Raw genomic sequence first — 14,769 nt, 5'->3', positions numbered from 1 at the left:
TTTCCCATGCTGATATTTCCGGAGATTGTCGGGCATCTTCGACAATTTGGCTATAGATTGTCTCATTACACGCAAAATAATATTATTATAGCCTAATTATATATATAGCCAATATATATATATATATATAAATAACATTTGTGGTTTTGGCATAAACATAACTAGGGTGCACTGTACTATCTGCGCACATCCTTTCTGAAGCCTATCTCTCGCTCTCTCTCTCTGTCCCTCCCTCTCTCTCTTTCTCTCTCTCTCTCGTAGCGTTTTGTGGAGCACGTTAATTGTCTGAGAACACTCCCATTCAGAATGCATTGGTTTACTTTTGTTCTGTGTAGCACGAAAAAAGTCTGACTATCGTGCTCTGGAACACGATTCAATAGATTAACGTTTGTGCGCATGAGCACGAAATCGCGTGATACCGGGTTGCAGCTCAACAAGGTGTGGCAAGAACAATGGGATAGGGAAAATTAGGGTCGGTTCCTGCATATAATTCAGAGGCAGGTGGTAACAAGGAGACAGGGCTACTGGAACAGAAGATGTGAGGTTATCATCACAAGACCACGCATAGGGCACACATGTCTTAACCACAGTATGAACATCATAGGCAAACATGAAACAGGGGTCTGCCCAAAATGTAATGGAAGAGAAACAGTGGAGCATGTTTTACTACAATGTGAAGCGTACAATTTGGAGAGAAGGGAGCTGTTGAAAAATGTTAAAGCTTTGGGTCAAACAAGCTTGACCTTAGAGGGTTTACTCTCATTTTCCACACTGAGACCACCAGCATGGAAACATGTAATGACTTATCTAAAAGCAACAGGTTTATTTGACAGATTATAATTTAATCAGTTGTTTTCTATTTACATGATTTTGTTTATTTACTTTTGTTCTTTTGCATAGTTTATAACGTATAATCTCCATCGAAGCTCTAAACCAAACAGTAGGTGGCGGTAATGCACCATATTGGTTTGCCAATCGCCAAATAAATAAACACGAAAGAAGAAGAAGAAGAAACGTACCGAGGATTCCCGGAACCTGCCGATGTCATGTCAAAGCAATGCATTCTGGGTATTCGTCGGGCGAGTTCAGGTGACTCGGGTCCTATAGTGTTATCTTCAGCTGGCCGACTCCACCTCAGTGGTCTTTCATAGTTTCCATCCTGATTGGTGACTTTAATCCAACGGGAGTCCGTCGGTGGACCGGGACATGGACCTCACCGCCCCGCTCCCACGGTCAGCTCCCGCGGCTCCTCTCTAACCGGAAGCTCCGCTAGCTCCACTAGCTCCACCAGGTAGCATGTCGCTGCTAGCTGCTAGCTACGCAGATAGCCACTAAAGTTGTCTCCTCGCTGAGCCTGTTCGTACCGTAGTGTCTTCGCGGACAAAAAGTGTGTTCTCCACACGTCCACCTGCTGTGTGCTAGCGGTTGAACCGGAGTTCATGATGACAGTGATGGACTGTTGACACCCACCGGGCTCCGTCATAACAGGGTCTCCACTCGGGTTGGAGAGCACAGAGTTTAATGTCTTACCTGCATTATGGTTCAAATCTCTGTCGTTTGTATAAAAAGGGTTTGGGGCCATACGTCAAACAGGTTTGGTGTAGAGCCGAGCTAGCTTCGCCTCTTCGTTAGTCTGCCAGTGTTTCCACTCCAACTCGGTCAGGACTTGTATATCCATGTAGATGTCTATATAGATGCTGATGTATATTGAGCTAATCCGATTTAGGAATCATTACCGTATACATCGCTTGTCCAGAGGACCTCCACGTTACAGACCCCAGCCACCTGTCTATATAGTAACATACCTGGAGTGATGCTGGTTCTTCTGAACCTTCATATTCTTCATGTCATGGTAGACTCGGGATTCATGCCGAGATGTGACTAATTGAAATGCATTTCAAACTGAACTTTATGTATCTGTTTGCTCAAGAATATTGAAATTGTCCAAGTTGTATTAACTTGTTGAACACCTGAATGGGTGGAAGTTTCAGCTCCCTAAAAGAAGAGACATTCCCAGGTCGTTTGTTTGAGGTTGTTTCCAGATAATATGTAGTTATTATGCATGATTGTTTATTATATGCATCATACCTATACGTTTCCTTTGCTGTAGTAGCGCCATAGTACTTTTCTGTGTCTAGTTAATATTCCCATAATACATGTTTGCATGGATCCGATCACCTCAGAATACAGATCTGATGATCTTCTGTTTCCCTACAGGAATATCGTGGAGTAACTGTTGAGAATCATGGAGCCAGATGTGATTCGGATGTACTCCTCGTCTCCTCCCCCGCTGGAGGATGGTGAAGAGGAAGATGACTTTGGAGACTTTGATGGCTTCTCCAGCGTCCCCCACAGTGTCAGCCTCACAGAGTTTGACACACCCACCACGTTCAACCAGGTCCAGGCGCTCAATGCTACCTCCCCGCCTGAACTCCTAAATAACGGGCGTGTGGCAGGCCACCCGAGCACCGCCGCTCCCCACACCCAGGAAGGGGACCCGGCCAAGGCCAACGGGGTCTTGTCCGGTGGCCGCCACAGCAGTTGCCCTTCGGAAAGGACGGTGGGAGAAACTAAAAAGGCTCTCTCCTGCGGTCTGCTCCCTGTGGATTGCAACGGCGAAGGCCCGGAGGTTTTAACAAACGGGTTTAAGATGCTCGATGTTCAGGGAATTCCTTCACTGCAAAATTCTGTCAACAGCTGTAGAACCGGAGCCTCCCCAGAGGACACGGAAGCTGTCCCGCCTGAAAGCCGGGATGACGAATTTGCAGACTTTGCTGCTTTCGCAGATGTTGGAGCCAGCGACAGTCCGACTGCACACACAGCAGAGGTTTCACACAGCCCGTTCGGGGGTTGCTCACTCCGGGAGGGTCCCAGCCCAGTCTACTCTAACATAGACCAGGGAATCACTTTAGAGGGGGACATGGAGGAAGCACACAGAGTTGGACTGGATGGCTCAGAATCCGTATCCTCTTGTGAGCTCCCAGACGTACCGTCAAGCCAGCAGCAGGGCGGTCTCTCAGATACCAAATCAAAACAACCGGACTGCCTTCCTGAGCACTTAAATACATTCTGCACTACGACAGAAATGCTGGCTCTGAACGGGTTTTGTGATGACAGGGCTGAAGAGACAGCGGGCAGTGGCGAAGACTGCACTCCTCAAGAAAGGACCGGCAAGGAAGAAACAACTGAACGGTCAGTGGAGGAGGCCACTGGAAACGGGACAGAGACTCGGACCTCGTTGGACCAGGACCCCCCAGAGCTGTGTGGGGACCCCAGCACTACAGGCTTGGGGCCCTCTGCCCTACCCCAGGAGGACTCTGCTGCGCCCAACCATCACAGCCCGCCGCCAGAAGACCAGGACGTGGGTATTAGGGGTTTTGACGGCGGTGATGGCTTCAGTGATCAAGACTTTGCTCATTTTGACCAGTTAGATGTCCAGGTGGAGCACGGCCTGCCCAGCACCCAGTCGACCGCAGACCAGCAGGTCCCAGGGGACCAAGAAGACGAGGACTTTGGGGATTTTAACACCCAAAGGTTTGAACCTGCGGGAACAGAGGAGGAGCAGGAGGAAGGGGAGGAGCCTCTTCCTCTTGAGGACAGCAACTACAACAGCAACGATGACAAGGACAGAGGCCAGTTCACTGAGTTCCCAGGCAGCGACAGCTTCGGGAATTTCAGCTCGGTCGCGGTGGACGTGGCGCCGCAAGCGGGTGCGGGCTGGAGCGCCTTCAGCGAGGAGGCAGGGCCGGCAGACGAGGACTCGTGGGCGGCATTTGATGGAGAGCAGGGCTCTACTCCAGAGGTACAGGAGGAGTGGTCCACACCCGAAGCCCCTCCCCCAACCTCAGACCACCCAAACAGCAGGACAGAGGTCCACTCTGTAAGTAGCGCTAGTAGGGGCCCTTGATAAGCATATGACAGTCCTTGGGTTGAGGTTACTTTACAAGTCCCCGAGGGCAGATCTCATAGACTATACAAAAATATGTACTAAGAGTGGCCCTTCACACCTCTACTGATGCAGGATGCCTGCTTGGTGCCAGCCTTTAATTGAGGGGGAGGGGGGGGGGGGGGTATTAAATAGAATGTCCAACATAAAGAATGGATACTACTATTCATAAAATGTAGATGATAAAAAACTTCCCAACTGTTCCAGTAAAAGGATTCTGAAGAATTGGTCAAATTGCACAAATTGAAGTCTTATTCGCTGTGGAACACCTGCTGTGAGAACACTAACAATATGGGTCTGAGAAGAGGTACCCCACCCAGGCCTGCTCATTGACTAACTAAAGATGGGTGATTGGGTCATTATCATCATACAGAGAAATGGCCAAGATGGTGGTTGGGGCGGCAGCAGCAGCGAGTCACTGAAACCCTGTTCACGGAAAACCCGGGTCACGGAAACAGGAGTCCTTTAAACATGCCCTCCGGTCAGTCTGCAGCAACTGAGCCAGGCAGCGGACTCGGTTTCTGAGTGATAAGGGTTGTAGAGGGTGGACTGTAGAATCCAAGATCTTTTCAGTTTGATTTGGTTGGTTCATTATCGTTTGAAAGAATTGACCAGAGTATTGCGTTTACAGCTAGCGTCGTTCAACATGTGATTAGATAACAATTGTTCAAACAGTGAGCAGAGATGTCTTTGTTTCATTCACCAAGTCCTCCCTCTGTGCTGGCATGTTCTCACCCCTCTTTTGGAGTTCTAGTCATACCTTCCTGAGGTGCGGGCAAGCCCTTTGCTGCCGTGTTATTCATTCACGGTGTGAAATGTAGCCCCGGTTCCCTTTCCTTTCAGCACTGAGGGGGCGCATGTTTAGACTGCAGGAGCGGAGCACGCTAGGCTCTGTAATCTGATCTCAGGGATCCGCCTTCCTGCCAGTGTGACCTTGCCAGCTTGTTTCTGCCCCAGCAGATACGATAGCTGCACACATTCCAAGACAGCCACTCCGCTACAAACAGTTTATCCTCATGGGCCCATAGATCCTTTCCACGTCAAGGATGGAGTTCCCTCTCTCCATTGTTTTTGGGTTAATTCCTGACCTATTCTGAGGTCTTTGATGCCCTCTTATAGGGACTCTAGACAAGCTGTGGTTCAACGTTATCGCACAACATTCCCTAAATTATCAGCTTCGGCTGAGTAATCAAACACGGGGACAGCATTAAAAAGGGGTCATATTATTGCGGTCTGATTGACTTCTGTGCAAGATGACATCACAAACCATTCCAGCAGTTTGATCACACTGATCCTCACTCCTCTGTCACTCATCGTCATCCATCAGTGGGCCATACAAAAGTCTGATGCAATGAAATGGTTGAAGGTATTAAAGTAGCAAAAGTTTTATTTTTTCTACCATTGTAAACACAATAGGGGCTAGGAGTTACAAGTCCTTTGTTACAGGTGCACAAAACCTATTCTGTGCATCACAACTTCAAAGAGTCATGCACTTGACACTTTTGCCTCAATCACTCCAGCGCAGTTGGTGCAAAACACATTCATACTAGCCTGGTGCCATGCTGCCTTGCACGCGATTTCATTTTGCGCTGCTAGGCAGCCTGGATTCCATGGATCCGATTTTTGCCTGAGATAGGGAACCAATCACAGAACGGGGAGGGACGGCAAGACGATGACGACGTAAATGCGACACACCGAAGTTTATTTTGAAAAAATAGCAACTTTCAGCGTTAAACTCTTTCATTACCAAGAAGGATGTCTTGGTAATTAATGTGTGGTTCCAAGACCTCATCTCAATGTAGATTGAGATGAGGTCTGGCGTTAGCCAGGCTACATTCATACACCCGTGTTTCATAATCTAAGAACATGCACAAAAATACTGCATTCGTAAACCGAAATGTGAACTAATGCATCAGAAGTTGCACATCTTTGAAATATTTCCTCACAAATTAAATTATCTAAACAAAAAGTAAGGACATTTGTGTTAGGTTGATTATTTCTCTGTGGTAACAATGCTTTTTGGCAATAAATCTTATGCTGTTCGAAACACTGTATAATTCCCTTTCGAATGGTGCCTCATTTGTTAGGAACATGCACTTGTGGGATGAGCAGCAGAGCTGAGTATGTGGGTTGCGGCCATGAACATTTTGACAAATCTTCTCTGCCAATGCCAAACAGCTTATTCTGCCATTGACTCGTTTGGTGTTTGGTGGATTGGATGATTGAAGTTTGAAGATATAAGACATAATGGCAATTTGACTATTTATTCATTTCACAAACAGGAGCCTCAGTAGCGTGTGGAAGAACCATACACAGCCACAACAGCCTGGCACCTCCTCCTCATGCTGGTCACCAGCCTTGTCACACTGCTGTGGGATGGCATCCCATTCTTCAACCAGCATTTGTCGCTAGTCAGCCAACATGGTTGTGTTGGTCACTCTGGCACGAACAGCACACCCAAGCTGATCCCACAAGTGTTCAATGGGCTTGAGGTCAGGACTGCTAGCAGGCCATTCCATCCTCTCCACTCCCACATTCTGGAGGTAGTCTCTGATAAACCCCGCCCTGTGGGGGCGAGCGTTGTCATCTTGGAGGATAGAGTTCAGTCCCAGACGGTGGAGATATGGGATTTCCACTGGTTGCAGAATCTCATCATGGAGATTTCCTCCAATGATGACAAGCCTTGTTTTTCCAGTGTGGGAGATGCTGCCCCACACCATCACACTGCCTCCACCAAAAGATGTTATTCTATCGGTGCAACAATCAGCATAGCGTTCTCCGCGTCTCCTCCATACTTTGACCCTACGATCCAACTGCCGTAAGCAGAATCTGGACTCATCACTGAACATAACGTTCCTCCACATGTTCAGGTTCCAGTGCACGTGTTGCCGACACCAGCGCCAACGGGCTGACGGGGAAGGACAGTCATGGCAGGACTCCTGGCAGCCCTATGAGACCGGAGATTGGCTGCGTGTAGTCTGTTCCGGATTGTCTGAGCAGAGAGCCGTCGGTCATATCGTCCTGCAAACCTTGACTGTGAATCTGTAGAAGACAGCCTACGGCACCTAAGTGCTGACGGGGTGATGTAAGGGTCTTCTTGGGGTGTCGTCTTAAAAGACAGGCCACTTCGCAGCCTGTCTTTGACATCCCCCGTTATATGGAACTTGGCCTTCATTTTGGAGAGGGTAATAGGGCTCAGTCCAAATAATGCAGCAACTTGGTTTTGCAAAACACCAGCTTGAAATTGCGCTATCGCAAGAGCCCTATCACGATCAGTCAAACGCGGCATGCCAATTCTTGGAGCAGACACTTACTGACTAGCTGTATTTACAGTAGTAGGGCCCATGCTCACAGGTGCCAATCAGGCACCTGATTGGCAGCACCTGGGGGTACCAGAAGCTCAAAACAAGTGTCGATAGCAACAGCAAAATAACCTGTTTGGCAATGGCAGAAAAGATTTGGCAAATTTTTCATGGGCGTAACCGACATACTCAGCGCTGCTGCACATCCCACAAATGCATGTTCCTTACAAATGGGGCACCATTTGAAAGGGAACTAAACAGGCTTTCCAACAGTATAAGATTTATTGCCAAAAAGCATTGTTACCCCAGAGAAATAGTCTACCAAACACTAATTTCCTAACTTTTTGTGCTAAGTTTAAATCGCTATGTTCAATGAGCATTTTAATGAGTGACCACAAGTCCATCGATACAACTGCTCGAATCTGCTTGAAAGAGTCTCGGCTGTTTTTCTTGCGGATACTTTTGTAACGTTTCTGTGGTACAAGTGTAGCAAATGTGATTCGTATCCGTATGACGCAGAGTGTCCGTGGGCGGGAAAAAATTGCAGCGATTACACTCCAAGCAAACTCTTACTTTCTGGTGTCTTGAAAGTAGGGTTGGGCAATCGTCTACAAGCTTCCATCGTCCGATAGCGCCCCCTAGCGATCGCCGATAGTCGATACTATCGGGGGGGGGGGGGCACCTTTATAATAATTGTATAATATTAATTATTTATAATAATTTATCACTTTGAAAAAATCGAGTTTTTATTTTTCGATTTTTTTCTTAAAAACAAATCCGATGGTCTTCCCCTTGGACCAGCGTGAGCCTCCGCTGATTTAAGTTTTGATGCGTCGGCGCCGGCGGCGCTGTCATGACACACGCTGATGACACACAGCTCATAGCTGTGTTCGAAATCGTTCCCTATCACAGATATAGTGCACTATATAGGGTGCTCGCTATTTTGTAGTGTTGTTCGAATTCTCACTGGTTAATTTCATGCCCTATATGCACTTAAAATACCCAAAATGTGAGTGTACATATGATGTTCCCTACGTGTTGTTACTCCCATATACCACAATGCAATGCAGTCGTGTTTTTCCGGAGGAGAAGAAGAAGCTCAATAACCGCAAGCGGCGAAAACGACACATTTAATGATGGAATCTCCGGCTTTCGTTTAGAAATATCAACAATTTATTAGGGATTTAACAAGAAAATTAAACATTCAAAATTAATAAGAAAAACCTTGTTCAAGGAAATGTAACATTCAACATCAATACAACCTCCAGCTTTCCTCTAGAGTGCCCGGTTTGTTTACACAATCTGGGCGCATCTGTCTGCGTCACACAAATACCCGGCGCATTTACTGACGCAAATGACGTTTAGAAATGTTCAGCGTAGTATCCGAATTCTCGTTTGTTCGTTCCCTATGTAGTGCACTATATCATGAACACTATAGGGAATAGTGAGTGAGTGAATAGGGAACGATTTCGAACACAGCTCATGTACCACAGCTGTGACCCGGAAATGGTGCAGCGGGGTGTGATGTCATTTCGCCGTGCGAGCAGACCGGTAGGTTTCGTGCCCCTCCCCTCTCTCGCAGCAGTGAGTGAATACGGCAGGTCAGCGCTACATAGTATGTTTTCCACCGGTGCCAGTTCATTTCAATTACAATTTGCGGTGCTTTTTAAGTTGAAAAAATAGCTACCACAGCTTTTATAAAAAAATAAATAAATAATAATAATAATTAATTATTAAAATATAATTATCGGCTACTTGAGACGATCGACGATGGAATCCGTCGATGGTCGATAGAATCGACTATCGGCCCATCCCTACTTGAAAGTAGTCGAGGGCATCCTACACGACGAAGCTGGGTATCTTACATTATGTCAAATTAAATTACTTAGTTCAACTAAATTCCCACCAAATTATTGCATTAACATGCAGCAAGTGTCCTTCAATGTATTTTAATGGTCTGCTTGGATGGTCCCAGTATAGTTTGAAAAATGCACCCCCTGCCGGCGACTTTCATTGGTTAATGCCGGAAGGGCGTGACTTCGCCACTCTATAGAGTGGCGATGTCACGCCCCTTCCGGTAGACCCCATGGGACCTATGAAATCGTAAAATGTGAATGGGTTTCAATGGAGCGTAAGTAATTATCTTCTGGTCCCAGTCTTTATATGCCCCGGATTACACATATGATGTTTGAGGATTTAAATTAGGGCTGGGCGATATGGCCTAAAAAAAGAATCCCAGATTTTTTCACAAAAAATCCGATTTCCGATTCAAATCGATTTACATAAAAAGGCATTATGGCAGGCCCTGCCATTGTAAACAGTGTAACCTGTAACATTACATAAAATTTAAAATATATAAAATATAAAATAAAATATTTCTGTAAACATAAAATATTACTAATGATAAGAGATAGAGTGCCAACATAACATTCAAACTTTCAACATGTGTTAATAAATATACAGTGTTTTGCAAGCGGTAATTGCCTTAAAAAAAAAGGGAATAGTAACGGGCGAAGAATGAGAAAGACACACACACAGCCATAGACGGATTATGACATATCGGGCCCCTGGGCACGTGGACTCCGCAGGCCCCCCCCCCCCCCCCCCCCCCCTTCCAACATAAACACATGCACCCAGAATACACACACACTTATTGGCGATAATAAGTCATTGGCCTATACCTGCAACTCAGCAGGATTTGTAGCACAGGAAAGGAAACCTCACAATAATTATGCAAATAAATGCATCTTTATTTAACCAAAACAGGATAAAAAATATATATAATTTATGAAATTTTTGGCGATTTGAACGAATTTCGAATGCACAGCTTTCAACCACAAATAAAAACGACTTAAAGCAACTCAATACGAACAGTTCCTTACATCAATTGACAGTAATGCATTTCACCTATGAAATGCATTTTTTCCGGGCTCTGTTCCGTGCAAAATCCTCCACGATATCATCAAAGTCCAGTGCATTGGTAAGGTCGCTCTCAATTGCCATGAGAGAAAGTGCCTTGAGGCGTTTTTGTGACATTTTCGTCCTCGGTTCATTTTTAATCCTGGACAGAAGAAGAGAGAATGACCGCTCCCCTTCGCAATTACTGACGGGCAGAGTCAGAAAAAGCCGTAGTACTAAATAGGCCTACACATTTGGAAACATAGATTGCAGTCCACAATCAAGTATAATTCGTTGCAGTCCTTTTGGGGTTGCATCACCTCCAGGCTTGTTAAAAGATCTGAACTGAATAAATTCATTGCTTCAACGCTCCACTTGTTCGTGACCGGTCTCAAATTCACAAACTGAAATAGTGCCCCCTATTGATCTTTTTATTAATTTATTAACTCAGTAGTAATAGGCCTACTATTGCTGTTTTCGCTTTAATTTTTGTATTTCTCTACTGATTGCTTCGACAATGCAACATTAAAAGTGACTTACGGTGGGGCCCAGGGCCCCACTGTTAGTAACTTGTGGGGCCCTGGGCCCTACTGTTAGGAACTTGTGGGGCCCTGGGCCCTACTGTTAGTAACTTGTGGGGCCCTGGGCCCTACTGTTAGTAACTTGTGGGGCCCTGGGCCCCACTGTTAGTAACTTGTGGGGCCCTGGGCCCCACTGTTAGTAACTTGTGGGGCGGCTCAGGGGGGCCCAAGGGCCCCACTGTTAGAAACTTGTGGGGCGGCCCAGGGGGGCCCAAGGGCCCCACTGTTAGTAACTTGTGGGGCGGCTCAGTTTACTTAAGTTACTAACAGTGGGGCCCTGGGCCCCACTGTTAGTAACTTGTGGGGCCCTGGACCCCACTGTTAGTAACTTGTGGGGCGGCTCAGGGGGGCCCAAGGGCACCCCTGAGCCCTTGGGCCCCTGGGCATGTGCCCGGTGTGCCCGTGCAGTAATCCACCCATGCACACAGCTCTTTCCTTCACTCTTCTGTATTGAATGAGGAAGAGGAGCGCGATCCCCCTACTGGAGCCCCGAGGCATTACCAACAGATCGACCCACAAGCTCCAGGACCCCACTGTTAGTAACTTGTGGGGCGGCTCAGGGGGGCCCAAGGGCACCCCTGAGCCCTTGGGGCCCCTGGGCATGTGCCCGGTGTGCCCGTGCAGTAATCCACCCATGCACACAGCTCTTTCCTTCACTCTTCTGTATTGAATGAGGAAGAGGAGCGCGATCCCCCTACTGGAGACCCGAGGCATTACCAACAGATCGACGAATTACCAACAGATCGACGAATTATTAAACCACATCGATATATTTCAAATGAATTATGTTAACCTCAAAATAGATTATACATATATGAATAAATTGTTGTATACAACCTGTCACACTCGCTGCCATGTTTGTGTATCACTTTGGTAAATGCGCGCTCTTTGCGGGGGGAGGGCTGAGCCCATTCCGAACTACGGGAGAGGGAAGCATTGGCGGATGTTGAAGAGAAAACCGATTTTCATTTAAACAAGTCGACGTGAGCTACACACTCGAGTTAATCGATAAAATCGGTTTATTTCCCAGCCCTAATTTAAATGATCATTTTTCATGTCAAGAGTTTGACTGTTTATTGTGCAATTGTTCAGTTAAAGGCTGTAGAGAAAACACAATGAGAAAGGACTACATGTCTCGTATGTGACGTCACGCTCCCTGCGACTGGTGTGGACAAGACCGACAATCTCCCCATCTGCATAACTGTAACTCTCCACATGCCCTGACTTATCATGTTTTTCACCTCCTTCGATGCTGTTATCCTCCCTTGGAAAAAAGCGGTGAAGTGGAGCAGGGAGATCGCCATGTCTGTACCGGAGTTCCAAGTGCGGGTGGTGATGTATATCATTCGCGTCGAAAGCAGCGAAGAGCTGTAGTTCACAAAGCGGCCTCACACGAAACCTAACATTATCAAATCTTTTCGCAAACATTTTTAGTTTTCTTTGCATGAAAAATTATCTTTTAAATCCACAAACAACATGTGTTTAAACCGGGGCACATAAAGACTGGGACCAGAAAATAATAACTTTCTCTTCATTGAAACCCATTCATATTTTACGATCTCATAGGTCCCATGGTCTCTACCGGAAGGGGCGTGACTCCACCACTCTATACAAGTGGGGAACAGGAATGTGTCTCCGCAAAAAATGTCTGGATATCAATCAAAGCCTCATAATTATCTTTATACCATGTAATAATAAATTGTACGTTTTTTCCTTCAAAACGCCACCTCAAGCGTTTTATAAGCTGTTTTATTTATGTATTTATTGCTGGAGAAGGAGGGGTGGGCAGCTGCAAGGAGTCGTAGTGAAACAAATGTTTCGGCTCGGTATCCGAGAGGGCTCAGTGGCCTTCGTTAACTTCTCATTCGAGGTTTTTCCTTTTACAACATGAATGACGTTGATGGTTTTTTATCACTTAAAGTCGCAGAGGGATGTGCAGACAGACATCTCGCTTATGATGCTACAATGCTAACAATGCTTCACAACAAGAATATTTCTGCATCCGGCACGTCATGCACTAGGGCGTGGCTGGCTCCCATGATACGGAAGAAAATTTTAATCCGCTGTCCTTTAATAGGTCCATGACATAGACGTCTTGCAAAAGCATCTGCAAGAAAATCAACAGCTGAGCAGCTGAGCTGTAGCAGCAGATTTGAGCAGTGTTATCGATGGACTTGTGCTCGGTTATTAAAATGCTCATTGAACATAGCGACCTATATAATTTCAAATCTGAGGAAATATTACGCAGATGTGCAACTTCTGATCCATTAGCTCAGATTTGGGTTTAGGAATGCACAATGTTTGTGCATGTTCTCAGATTATGAAACACTGGTGTATGAATGTGTTGTGCACCAACTGCGCTGGAATGATTGTAGCAAAAGTGTGTGACTCTTTGAAGTTGTGATGCACAGAATAGGATTTGTGCACCCGTAACAAAGGGCTTGTGAACTTGTAGTCCCTATTTTGTGTTTACACTGGTAGAAAAAATATTTACGACTTCAAATTTGCTGTTACTCAGTCATTTGTGACTTAAGTGTACACATGCAAAATAAATATTGACAACTTATTAACTGTTACATATTTGTGACTTTAGTTTACGCGTGCTAAAGACTTTTGCTACAATAATACCTTCATAGAAATGTATAATGTGTACATAAATTGGCTGCCGACAGGTGGTGCTGATTGTAAAAGCATGTCCTCCTGGCAGCAGGTGGCGCTCTCAGGTCGTGTGGAGAGGCTGTTTCAGCAGAGCTTCCCAGGGAACCCCGTCACCGAGGTGGAGGAGAAGGTGCCCCCTCTGAAGTGTCTCCTGGAGCCCACGGAGGAGCCGGGGGGCGCCCCCCAGGGGCCAGGAAAAGGGCCCAGGACCACACCACCCAACGGGTCAGTCACGTCCCCACCTGTATCCTAGGTGTACCCCTCGGCGTACCCCTCGGCAGAGAGTTATGACATGTCAGCTTTATTCTGACTCGTTGAATCTAGCTACAGGTTTTTGTGCCACACATGAAATGTTTAGTATTTAGATTATATTGGAAAACCCACTGTGGATTTGGTGAAACAGAACGTTAATGTGATGTCTTGGCCATCAATAAATATGAACAACTGTCGCTCTTGGACTTTTGAAGTGTGAAAGCATCTGAAGAGACGAGGAAAGGGAGACATGCAAGTGGAGCACATTGCCAAGATGAGCCAAACAACATTCCTTTAAACAAAAAGACTGGTTTTCCTGGATGATGGTGGTGGTGATTGGCTCTCAGGACAACCTGTAACCTGTACTCATTACAGCTGCGTGTCCACCGCAGGAACTCTCCCCAGAAGTTAGGAACCTTTTAGTCCCTTGAAAAATAGTTCCTGGGAATAAAAGATCTTTGTACTTGAGTCCACCGTGAAATCCTCTTTAAACCAGGTCTATACAAAACCACCCATTGATCTGTGTTGTGTGTGTGCTCCGATGTAGAGCGCTGCGGGCCAACGTGTGGAGGCAGCTGCTGGACATCCACGAGGCGTTCGGGCTCAGGCACCAGTGGGGAGGTTCCCATAGCAACAAGACGCTGCTCTGCTCCCTGGGCATTGACACCCGGAACATCGTGAGTAGCGGCTCGAGAGTCGGCTCGCATTCAAACCGTTCTCGACCCAGAGCGCTGATGAGGACCTGGTGGCCCCTGGTCCTCCTGATGGGGACCCACACGACCCACCTGGTGGCCCCTGAGTTCAGCCAGGCCGTGGTTCTCCACCTGGTGGCCCCCGAGCTCAGCCAGGCCCTGGTCCTCCACCTGGTGGCCCCTGAGCTCATCCAGGCCCAGCTATGTTATTTCATCATTGTCTTATGGCCGGTTCAGACTACACGTTTTCAGCCCGATTTTGCCCCGATTCTTTCGTCGCAGACAGATTTGCGAATCGTACACAATTTTGACAGCTCGGCGACGAGACGAGGTCTTGTAATCTGACATGCTTGCGATCTGCGATGTTTTCGTCTGCGACGTTTGAAAACCCCACGACGAAAAGTTTGTCATGTCAGAATTTTTTTGGGGAATCGCATGAC

At 46.7% G+C, this 14,769-nt stretch overlaps 1 protein-coding gene across 8 annotated transcripts in view; it reads left to right on the top strand.

Annotated features, from left to right (window-relative positions):
• The first annotated feature begins 1,024 nt into the window (after positions 1 to 1,024).
• Positions 1,025 to 14,769, top strand: part of aftpha (aftiphilin a) — a 21,564-nt gene continuing 7,819 nt past the window's right edge. For 2 of the 8 annotated variants that reach the window (XM_056584784.1, XM_056584768.1), the window contains exons 1-4: positions 1,026 to 1,291; positions 2,218 to 3,880; positions 13,435 to 13,610; positions 14,185 to 14,314. In XM_056584784.1, coding sequence (XP_056440759.1) covers positions 2,246 to 3,880; positions 13,435 to 13,610; positions 14,185 to 14,314 — 1,941 coding nt within the window. In that variant the 5' untranslated portion in view covers positions 1,026 to 1,291; positions 2,218 to 2,245. Of the gene's footprint in view, positions 1,292 to 2,217; positions 3,881 to 13,434; positions 13,611 to 14,184; positions 14,315 to 14,769 lie in introns of all 8 variants that reach the window. The other 6 variants (XM_056584810.1, XM_056584818.1, XM_056584802.1 and 3 more) reach the window with 5 other exon arrangements.

The sequence above is a fragment of the Gadus chalcogrammus genome, chromosome 3 (assembly GCF_026213295.1).
Source record: "Gadus chalcogrammus isolate NIFS_2021 chromosome 3, NIFS_Gcha_1.0, whole genome shotgun sequence".
NCBI classification, from domain to species: Eukaryota; Metazoa; Chordata; class Actinopteri; order Gadiformes; family Gadidae; genus Gadus; species Gadus chalcogrammus.
The sequence above is the reverse complement of the archived record's forward strand: the minus strand, read 5'-3'. Positions and strand labels throughout refer to the sequence as shown.